General features: G+C 36.9%; 1 protein-coding gene across 10 annotated transcripts in view; it reads right to left on the reverse strand.

Annotated features, from left to right (window-relative positions):
• Positions 1-12296, reverse strand: part of Cntln (centlein) — a 235960-nt gene that overhangs the window by 55766 nt on the left and 167898 nt on the right. For 8 of the 10 annotated variants that reach the window (XM_050157428.1, XM_050157429.1, XM_050157427.1 and 5 more), the window contains 3 exons: positions 10618-10795; positions 6338-6431; positions 6028-6251 (listed from right to left, as the gene is read on the reverse strand). In XM_050157428.1, the coding sequence (XP_050013385.1) occupies positions 6028-6251; positions 6338-6431; positions 10618-10795 (496 nt within the window). The remainder of the gene's footprint in view (positions 1-6027; positions 6252-6337; positions 6432-10617; positions 10796-12296) is intronic. The other 2 variants (XM_050157430.1, XM_050157431.1) reach the window with 1 other exon arrangement.

The raw sequence follows: 12296 nt of genomic DNA on the forward strand, positions 1-12296 counted from the left end.
TATATATATGGCACACAGTGGAGTATTACTCAGCGGAAAACAAAATCTGCAGGCAAATGGATGGAACTAGAAAAAAGCATCCTGAGTGAGATGACCCAGACCCCGAAAGGTAAACTCAGTCATAAGTGGGTATCAGACATAAAGCAAAGGATAATCAGGATAAAATCTACAACTCAAGAGAAGCTAGGTAAAAAGAAAGACCCTAAGTGGGACACACATGGAGGACCCCAGGAAAGGGAAACAGTTGAGATCTCCTGAGTAAACTGGAAAGGGGAGTAGAAGGAAAGGGGTGGGGAATGAGACCATGAGGCTCAAGATGGCCAAGTTGGGGGAGGGATGGAGAGGGGCAGCAATGAAAGAGATATCTTGATAGAGGAAGCCATTATGGGGTTAGAGAGAATCCTAACTTCCCAGGAATTCACAAAGATGACCCCAGCTAAAACTCCTAGCAATAGTAGAGAGGGTAGCTGAACTGACCTTCTTCTATATTCAGATTAGTATTACCCTAATTGTCATCACAGAACCTCCATCCAGTCACTGACAGAAGCAGATGCAGAGATCCATGGACAAGCACTGGGCTAGGCTCCTGGAGCTTATATTTTCCTTAACTTCTTAGATATACTTTTTCATCAAACTAAGTGACACCTCTATAAAAACTCTTTGAAAATAAAACTGTACTTTTATTAATATTCTATAGATTATTTATTTTTATTGAAATTTACAAAACACTATCTTGTTGCTTATACTCTGTCTCTATTTTTATGAGATACTTTTTTATTGATTTCTTTTTATTGAGCTCTACATTTTTTCTCTGCTCCCCTCCATGCCTCTACCCTCCCCTTTTCAACTCTCCCCCAAGGTCCCCATGCTCCAAATTTACTCAGGAGATCTTGTCTTTTCTACTTCCCATGTAGATTAGATCTATGTAAGTCTCTCTTAGTGTCCTCATTGTTGTCTAAGTTCTTTGAGGTTGTTTTCTTAGTACTCACTTGTACATCATAAACACCTATGAACTTTAGAAAACACCAGGGAGGGATAGAGTTATAGCTCAGTAAGGTGATTGTCTTAATAGTCAGAGAACCTTGAATTTAATCCCCAGAACTCATACAAAAAATAAAGATTTAATGGTTGGGGGCTGGTGAAAAATAGATGGATTCTTGGGATTTACCAGCCAGTGGCAAGCCTTAGTCTATCAGCAAGTTTGAGACCAGTGAGAGAGTCTGTCTTAAAAACCTGGTGTAGGAGGTTCTTCTGTCTATGTGTTTCGTTCATTGGTTGAATAAAGAAACTGCCTTGGCCTTTTGATAGGGCAGCACTTAGGTAGGCAGAGTATACAGAACTGAATGCTCAGAAGAAGAGCAGAGAGAGAGCCACCATGGAACTGCCAGGTGTATCAAACCAGATAAGCTGAATCTTTCCCAGTAAGCCACGACCCCATGGTGACATACAGATTATTAGAAATGGGTTAAATCAAGATGCAAGAGTTAGCCAATAAGAGGATAGAACTCTAATGGGCCAGGCAGTGTTTAATTAATACAATTTCTGTGTGATTATTTTGGGTATAAACTAGCCGGGTGGCCAGGATAAAAAAAAAGGGTCCGCTCTCCCTGCAAAAAAAAACCAAGGCAGACAGTACCCCAAGAAATAATATATGAAGATGACTCATGGCTTTTACATACAATGCATACACATGGCACATAAATAAACATACATTTACACACACATCAAAAAATGGAAGAGAATTCTAATAGAAGACAGATAAAATAGGGCATGAGGTTAAATGCCTATTATTCTAGCATTTGAGAGGCAGAGGCAGGATCTCTGTGAGTTCAAGCCTGGTCCATATAGCAAGCTTCATGTCCACATTGGTTCACATGATTTCAAAAGCAGCTCTATTGAATTACTCAATACTTTCAATAAACTGCTTTCTCTCTTTGACATTTTAAAGTTTTATTTTATTTTAATTGTTTTCTCCATGCACTCAACTTTCAAAATTATTCAATTCAAATGCCACCTCCTTCAAAAACTTTACTAAAGAATGATAGCAAAATGATTGCTCCCTCAACAATCTTTACATATACGTGTACTTTACGTATACTTTGTATATGAATGTATGCACAACTATAACAATAATATGTATAAATCATTTCATAATTTCCTTCGACTGTGATACACATTTATAGATGGAGGCTGCTTGTTCATTTCTTGGCCACCCAGATCCAAAATAATCACAAGAAACTATATTAATTACAACACTGCTTGGCCAATGGTTTGCCAGTAAGGTTCCTGGGCATCTGTCTCCTTCTGTGGCTACATGGCATCTCTCTGTCTCCACCTTCTATTCTCCTCTATTTGCTTGGAATTCCTGCATTTCTCTATTCGGCTAAGCCACTGGCCAAAACAGTTTCTTTATTAACCAATGTCAGTAAAACATATTCACAACATACAGACAGGAATCCCACATCACCTCCTATTTTCTGTCTAGTTAAAAAGGAAGGTTTTAAATTTAGCATAGCAAGATTACATAAAACAAAACAGTTCTCAAGCAAGAATTATAGTTATAATACTTAGTCTATTTACATTTGACAAATTAAGGAAAATACTCTATCATTTATCCTATCTTTGTGAGTCTAAAGTTTTATATCTAATCTATCTTTTACCATAACTCCTTAGTTATGGTATAACTATTAATATCTGTTTTTCAACTCCATCAATGACCACAGAAGGATATAAGCAGAGGCTGCATATGTGTTTCCTGGCCACCCAGATCCAAAATCATCACAAAGAAACAATATTAATTACAATACTGTTTGGCCAATATCTTAAGCATATTTCTAGATAGCTCTTACATCTTAAATTAACCTATTTCTATTATTTTGTATTTTACCATGAGGCTCGTGGTTACTGGTAAGGTTTTAGCAGGTGTCTGTCTCCTTCATCAGCTACATGGCCTCTCTCTGACTCCACCTATTTTTTCTTTTATCTCTGCTTGGAATTCCTGCCTTGCTTCACTCTGTCTGCACTGCCATAGGCCCAAGTATCTTCTTTATTAACCAAAGATAATAAAACATATTCACAGCATACAGAGAGGGGAATCCCAGATCACATATTCAACTCTCATATTAGTATCTTAAATGAGAAATAAGGATCATATTTTATTCCCTATTGAGAATTTTATTGTAATATGAAATATAGTATACATAAAAGCATTCATTCATACACACACACACACACACACACAAAACAATATTTAGTCATTGAAAGAAAGAGTGAAATGCCTATGAAACAAAGAGGACAAACAGGAGGCATGGATGGGAGAGAGAAGGCTTATGAATGTGGTGTGTATTGGGTATGGGGTGGATATACTCAAAGTGCACTATATGCCTGCATGCAAAGGATCTTATGTAGCCCCTGTGCAACAAAATAAAGCTGAAAACAAATACTAAAATAGTAAGTACAGCTAAATATCACAATTCATAATCAGAAAAAAAGTTCTAATTTGTCACCTTCCAGGAAGATTGGTAATTTAATGAGACAAATGTATTTGAAAGTATATCACTACAGAGAAGAAACATTGCTGTAAATAAATAACTGCAATCTCTCTCATAGTTTCATCATAAACAAAAATTAAGTTTTAAGTTGATGCTATTCAGGCTGTATTTTCTTTTGTATATTTTCTGCTGTAAAGTCAGAAGTAAGAACAGAATATAAAAAAAAAGATTTTCTAGCACACAGTGTTCTAAGTAATCATAATGGTCACTAACAATCAGACCCAGATATTCTGTTAACAAATATCACTCAGTTCATCTAGAAGATCGGACATAGGAACAAGACAGTCACGTCCAATTCCACATGGATTCTGAGCTCAGATCCTGGATTTTGCACAGTTTACCTTGCGAACATGATCCGAGTGACATTTCACAAATTCCTGGATAAATGTTGCTACACTCTGCCAGGAGAGAGACAGGCTATGTCATGCACAGATCAATAACCTCACTGTGTTTCATCAGCCTCAAAATAAAACATGCTTCATCTGACAAAAGCCATGGCCCTAGAGAATCTGACATATATAAACTGAATAGCTTACAACAACTGTGTACCACACAATCTACTGATGTAAAGCAAAAGAAACTTTGGGGGTGAGCAATGAGAATCATAGAGTTGTTTTCCATGTTTTTATTACTAGAGGCTTAAACAAAGATTATCCAAAGACAATGAGGTTTTTAAAAATCCTATAATTCCTGACAGAAAAAATGGCCAGTAGTTTACCACTTCCAACCTTTCAGACAAAGGGTATATAAACAATTATCAAAAATATACATTTGGGAAATACTGACAAAGATATCAAAACAATAGGTGAAAATTTAATGCAGGTTCATAGAATCTGACACTTTTATAATTTAAGGGTTTGCTAGCCGATTTTGAGATGTGGTGTCTATATGCTGGAATAATCTAAAATCCCAAGGCATTTGCTGACTGGGCCATGTTCCAGGATCTCTCACTTCACTATAGTCTTTTATTTAAGTTTTGATTAAGCAAATTTAATATTAATTAGTTAATATAATTGAATAAGAAATGTCACAAATTTAAAAACTCAAATCCTAAAAATTGAACTGCATTATTTAAGACTGTCCCAAAAGTCTGAGAATTAAATATGCTGTTACAGAATTTATCTGCCTCAGAGTAGGGGAATCAAGGATTCTTCAAGAAATTGGAGAAGATAAAAATGTTCATTAAAAAAAGCAGCCATGTACATCTGCAATACTTATGCTCACAGGCTGCATATGAATCCTGTGGCCATTCAGATAGCTACAATTGAGTTCTTAGCAGCAATAGCCTGGGGGAAAAATTTTGTTTTCCAGGTCCTAGCTTAGAAGCATCTCTTCTTAAATTTTAAGAAATATTATTGTTGTAGTATTTTTGGATTTGCTGTGACAAAATGTCATGACCATGCAACTTATAAAAGAAGATGTTTAATTTGGGGCTCATTGTTCCAGAGGTTAAGAGTCCATTACATCATGGCGTGGAACATGGCAGCAGACAGGCCAGGCACTGGAGCAGTAGAGAGCTTACATCTTTTATTTTTAGCTTTTGCTAATTACTGCATATTTTTATTAAAATAAGGATTGGCTTTAGAAGTAGGTTGTTTGGGCCTTTTATAGTATTTTTATTATTTAAAACAATTTTAAAATAAATATGTTTTAATCATATTCTTCCTATCACTTGTCTTTCCATATCATCTCCCCCTCCCTACTCATCTAACTTGAAGTTCTTTCTTTCTTTTTTTTTTCTTTTTTGGTTTTTCGAGACAGGGTTTCTCTGTGGTTTTGGAGCCTGTCCTGGAACTAGCTCTTGTAGACCAGGCTGGTCTCGAACTCACAGAGATCCGCCTGCCTCTGCCTCCCAAGTGCTGGGATTAAAGGCGTGCGCCACCACCGCCCGGCTTGAAGTTCTTTCTTAAAAAAAGAAACAAACAAAACCCAATATAACAAAATTCCCAGACCTAAGAAAACAAAATATAACCACCCACTAAGAAAGAAAACAACAGTCACCAAATAAAGGCACACACACATGCGCGCGCGCACACACACACACACACACACACACACACACACACACACAGAATCCTGTGGAGATAGAATGAGAGACCATGGAACACTCAGCTCTAAATGGGATGTCTCCATCAAATCCCTCCGCTCAGAGCTCAGGAAACCCCCTGAAGAGGAGGCAGAAAGAGTGGAAGGGTCAGAGGGGATGAAGGACACCAGAGGATACTGCTCTCTAAATCAACATGAGCAGAGCTCACATGAATCTTTTACTGCCACCAAATTGATCATAATTTGCAGTTCTGTGACTCCGCGAGGGATCATGTGACAATTTAAGGTGATAGGATCTACATTAACACCTCAGATTTTTTTTAAAACTTGCACGCATGTCTAACAGATATGGGAACTAAAACCAGATATAAAATAAAATATCAATATGATCTGCATATTTATTATAACTCAGTCTCAACATTCCCTTTACCTTTATTGTCTGTCTGCTGGTCTGAAATCGCTGCTCAGATACCTGCTGTTGGTGGAGGAGTTTCTCGTTGGCTTCTTTATATTCCTTAGCAGATGACTCTGCTGCTTTCCTGGCATTATGAAGCAAACTGTTCTGTTGCTGCAAGGAGATAATCCGTTCTCGTAATAAAATAGTGTTGCTACTGGATTTTTGGGCAGGGATATTTTTGCACTTTTCTCTGTTAACTAAATAAAGATAATATTGTTCATAATTTGCAAAATCAGATTACATTGATAAAGACACTGTTACTTTCTTTTTATTACACTCTTACCTCTGGCAGGGACCACTGCATGCAAACTCTTCTGTGTGCTTCCACTCTTCTTTTGAAAAGCCATTTTCTTGGTATTCTTATAATGAGACATATCCTAAATTTGAAGGTTTCAGAAAAAAATTGGATACTACACAGTGACAATGTCAAACAAATTTACATGTCATTTAATATATTTAAGTAAATAAAATGTATGGGCAATAAAATTCTATAATTGATTCCTAAATTATATTCTCAGAAATCCACCTGAATTAACATTTTAATATATACAATAAATTTAAAGTTGAACTATCGGGTAGAAGATATTGACATGAAAGCAACTGAAAAGAAGTAGAATTTCACTTGAGGACAGTTCTTAAAAGGAGAAGTGGCAGCAATGAGGACTCTAAGAGAAACCTACATGGATCTAATCTACACAGGCAGTAGAACAAGACAAGATTTCCTGAGTAAACTGGGAGCTTGGGGACCTTGGGAGAGGGCTGAAGGGGAGGGGAGAGTCAGGGAGGAGAGCAGAGAAAAATGTAGAGCTCAATAAAAATGAGTAAAAAAAAAAAGGAGGTTGAATAAAAGAATGGCAATAAAACATGGCTACTTAATGAAGCAGTCTCTGGTAGTCTGGGAGCTTTGTTTGGATGCTTCTCCTGGTCTGTTTGAATGTAGACATGAAAAGCTAATAGCAAATGAACCTCCAAGAGTAATAACAACATATTTTTCTTAATTTCATGCTGGGAGAGGTGGCTCATATTTGGAAGACCAAGGCAAGATGATCACCTCAAGATGCACACCAACATGGCTTTCCCATGGGGAGCTCTAAGCCAGCCTGCCTCTGGGGAGCTGAATGGTGTGTCATGTGTGGTATCAGTTCTGGGGAATCAAAGACTTCTTATCACCTTGCTTCTGGTAAACACTGTTTATCTTCCTGGGATTAGTATCTAAAAGTGTGACAACTGGATTGTAGTATAAGTGGTAGGTACAGTTTTTCAGAAATTATCAAGGAATTTTCTGGAATGCTACATTGTTGCATTCCAAAATCACACCAGCAAAGCCTGAACCCCGCTGTCTGCACTGACGTCAGCTCTTGGGGTTGTGATTATTTTCATTGTGCTGTCCTTTGTGATCCTAACCTCAACTCCTGAAAGGGTAGTGATGCTGAACAACTTGTGTACCTATTCGCCACCCAGGTATCCTTTTGGGTCAACTGTCTGTTCATGCCTTGCCCACTCCCAGTTGAATTGTTGTTATCTTTTATGGCTGGAGTTTGAGAGCTCTTTATTCAACTCAACTTTTATCAGATACTGGGCATCAGCCACGTGGTCTCACTTTCTAAGTAGGATCTTTTGCTTTGCGAAAGTTGTTAATTTTAAGGTAATCTAATTTATGGATCTTGGATTAGTATCAGGTCTAAAAATTCTTTATTCATCAGCTCTAGGTTCTGAAGATTTTTCTCTTAGATTTCCTTCTATGAGTTTTATAACTTAAATGTTACACCCTTATATGTTATGCATAACTTATGCATAAGATTTAAGATTTAGTTATATACTCCTGGTTTTGCTTAAGAAAAACCACCTGATCCTGCTATTTGTCAAAAAGACTATCCTTCTTTAATTGAAATATTCTTTCATCTTCATTAAGGATCAGATGCCAAAAAGTAAGCAGATTTACTTCTAGACTCAGCACTTCATTGGATGGATAAAATACCCTCTGAGGGTATAGTATCATCCCATGTTATAATGGAACCAATGAGGATTTATGCTCCCTCTGTGGGGCAAATAAAAACAAGTTATGTTTCAGTTTTTAAAGTCTTATTTGGCTTTTTCAATATCTTTACTTCTTTGCCAGAACTCTTTTTTTTATTAATAGACTTTTTTTTCATACTGTAACCTGTCCATAATTACTCATTGAAGTGAACTGCTTTAATATATTTTGTCTTTTGTTGATTGATATTTCTTATATAAGCTGCAGTATCATTGGTTCTATATATGATGAATGATTTCCATTTGTACCCTGAATAGTTGAGCACTGTGTGTGAAGACTTTTGATATTATTTGCATTTTGCTTGAACAGATTTCTCCAATTACACTGTTGAAACAAGAGGCAAAATATCAATTATACAAGTTGAGAATGGAAGCCCAGTCTCTAGAGACACCATAGTTGAAGAGGGGCACATCATTACTGCTACACAGGGTGGAAGTTCAGGCTCTCCAATGGGCCTCTGCTCTTACTACTGAAACTGAAGACAGAGAGAGCCTTGTTAAAGCTCCCACTTGGCCTACTGTGACAAGACAAGGAGGCTTGGGGCTTGTTAGGTATGAGGTAATGAAAGTCTTCTTCTCTGGGCTTGGCTCACGAGATCACAGATGTTCAGGAGTCTCTGTAGTCTCTAGTGAAATGAAGAAGCAGTCAAGGCTCCTCTGTGATCCTCTAACACTGTGCCCAGATAGGAGGAGGAGATGTAAGAGCTGCCTCCTTATAAACGGCAAGAGCGTCTAGGTACCCAACAGGCCTTTGACATGGGAAGTAAAGGCAGAAGTGGAGTTGTATTTTTCATGGTGATTGGCTGATAAAAGGTAACAATTACATAAAGTTTTCTGTCTTACAAGGCTAACCCTTTCTTCATCCTCTGGACGGAAGGAGCATGGTGTAATTAGGGACTTTTATCATCTTTATTTATTACAGTTTATAGGTTGCAGGTGTCTCAGTGACTAAAATACGTGGTCAGAGTTTCTTTGCTGGGCTGACTTTATACACCCATCCCAGGTCATCAGACCTGTTTGGAATTAGAATTATAGCAAGTTTGTATATATATATCTTCCTATCTACATAAGGACAAAATTGATAAATTGAGTCATATTAGAATTAATATATTATTATTTTAAAGGCATCATCTACTAGGACAAAAGGCATAGAGAAAGACTCTCTCTCTCTCTATTTTACAAACATACACACATATATGTATATACATACACATATACACACATATATATGATATATTCATATATATATATAATAAGATCCCATACCTGGTTATTCTATGTATAAAAAATATAGATAATTAGCTTATAAAATAGACAGACATGAAAAGGCAGTTTACAAAGAATTAGAAATGGTCAATAACAACAAAGAAAAGGCTCAATACCTTGGTAATCACAGAAAACCCTCAGTGATGAACGTCAAAATAAACAGAGGTGGCTGAAATGAGAAAGTCTAACATACTAAGTGATGAGATTTCCATCACCATTTGGGATGTACAGAAAAGTGGTCCCACACATAATAAAGTAAAAAGTGTCAACCATAATCTCAGAAACTTACCAGCCATGGAGCAATAATTCATGTTTCAGTTTTTACTACAGAAATGGCCACATTTATTCAATGAATGAAATATACAAGAATATTCATTGCAACATTATTTGCAGGAAATCTGAAGGGAAGCCTCTCAAATTCTAACAGTGTAATTGACAATGTGTGGCATGTTCAGACAATGGAATATTATGTACAGGACTGCAAATGAATGAGCAAGAGAAGCCAGGCTTTCCATGACTTCACTTCATAATGCTCCAGAAAGGAAACTTAATCAAAACTCGAAAAAACAAAGTGACAAAATTAAAGTAAAGATAATGGTTAGTTCCAGGGGTTGGTGACGGAGTCCAATATTTTCCAAATACACTGGCTACAATTTTGTTATTTATTTTCTGTTAAAATCAAGTGTACATTTAATCAAAAGGGTTTACATTTGCTTGCATGTCAATAAGAACTTGAGTTTCTTGTTTCCAAACTCATTAGGCTGCACATGTATAGTTACAACTGAACAAAACAGTCCATCATGTAATACACACAAAAAAACAGTACCAACAAAAAATATTTTAAGTGTCTCTTACTGTAAACTAGACTGCTCTTGATTCTCCTGCCTCAGCGCCAAACAGTAATTTCTATAGAAAACTACCTATTTATCATTAGTCAAGTAGCAGGAGCATAGTAAGAATAAATAACTTTATTTAAGCAAACAAAAGCATAAATTTCTTTGCTATATTTAATTTTCTTAAAAAGAATTATAAGCTTACTATTAGTTTTTCATTCTTCCTTTGTCTGAGACAAGAATATCTTAAAATTTATAAGCATAGTGTTTATTTTCATTTTATCTTGCAGATATAGCAAAGTGGTTCTGAAAATGATTCAAAAGTATTTTTACTGTGTATTCTCAAGAAGACATAACTGTAGGGATTGTAACGATCTGAGTTAGGTGAGGTTAGGGACACAGTGTAGAACTAAGCTAAACTCTAGCATACCTTCAGGGCTCTGCCATCCTCGTGGGAGCATGTCTGCATTTCCCTTTGTTGAGCATAGCTATCTTCTGTTTGATCAATTTCTTTCCGGTCTTCACCGTCTTCTATAGGGCTTATTTTCTGGGATGTTTCCACAATAATTGTTCCCAAATTTTGAGACATTCGAGTTTCAGAATCACTGCTTCAAATTAAAACAAAGGGTGGGGGTGGTAATGAGGCTACAAATCCCAACAAGATATGCTTGCATATGCACTTCTCTGCATATGGTGGCCAAATGGCATAGATCATAGATCATATACAAAGACAGAAGCCTAATTTAGGTACACATTGGTTCTCAACATTAAATCTTTTTAAACTTCTTTACAGACTTAAAGAATTTCATCAAGAACCTAGGTAACTGGCTCCATCCCTGCTAGCTTTCCTGCAGCCTTCTGTGGAGAGCCAGCTCGGGAAGCACACGCTGCCTCACTGTCAGTTTCTGGGCCAGGGCACACAGAGTTTAATTATTTTTTTAAATTGATTTTATAAGAGTTTCCCACCAGGCATAAGATTTTTGTCTCTTGGGCTTCTACCATGGGTTATAGTTTCATTAATGATTGAAATAGTACATCCACTATGAACCAAAAAGTTTTGTAACGTAAGGGTTAAAGTGGTAAGCATATAAAATAGGGGAAATAATCTGAAAACACTGCCTTCTTGTAACTTGTGTCATCCTAATGATTCAGAAAATGGAACCAAATAAGAATAAATAAGATGCACAGTACACTAGTAGTGATGTATCCAAGAGAAAAACAAATTAAGCCATGAAGAGATTAGACATTTTGAAGGTCATTTACTCGCCATCACAGACATGCAAATTAAAACTACATTAAGAGGCCCTCTCACTCCAGACAGAACAGAAGTCATTACAAAAATGAATAACAACAAGCTCTGGCAAGGATGTCAACAAAAGAGAATTCTCATGTAAGACTATGAGATTGAAAACTAGAAAAACCATTGTAGAAATCATTCAAAAAATAAAACTAGATCTCTCTTGTGATCCACCTCGACCATTCTTGGGTACTTACCCAAAGGACTTCAAGTCAATAGGCCAAAGAGATACTTGTACAATGTTACATGCAGCACTACTCACAGTAGCTAAGCTATGGAAGCAAACTGGGAGTCCATCAACACAGGAATGGATGAAGATGATGTGTGTGACATAAAGGACACAGTGGAATTTTTTTCCACCAGGAAGAATGAAGTTACATTATTTGAAAGAAAACGTACAGTAGGATCAAAAACCCATTGCCATTGTTCTTGAGTTCTCAGTAGTTCTCATTGTCCACTATGTTCAGCAAGTCTGGGTTTATCCCAGGCTTTTTCAGACCCAGGCCAGCTGGCCTTGGTGAGTTCCCGATAGAACATTCCCATTGTCTCAATGTGTGGGTGCACCCCTCGTGGTCCTGAGTTTCTTGCTCATGCTCTCTCTCCTTCTGCTCCTGATTTGGATCTTGAGATTTCTGTCCGGTGATCCAATGTGGGTCTCTGTCTCCTTTCATCGCCTGATGAAGGTTAATATCCAGGAGGATGACTATATGTCTTTCTTTGGGTTCTCTTTCTTATTTAGCTTCTCTAGGATCACTAATAATAGGCTCAATGTCCTTTATTTATGGCTAGAAACCAAATATGAGTGAGTACAT

Source organism: Alexandromys fortis, unplaced genomic scaffold, assembly GCF_014885135.2.
Source record: "Alexandromys fortis isolate MF-2015 unplaced genomic scaffold, M_Fortis_MF-2015_v1.1 scaffold_64, whole genome shotgun sequence".
In the NCBI taxonomy this organism is placed as follows: Eukaryota; Metazoa; Chordata; class Mammalia; order Rodentia; family Cricetidae; genus Alexandromys; species Alexandromys fortis.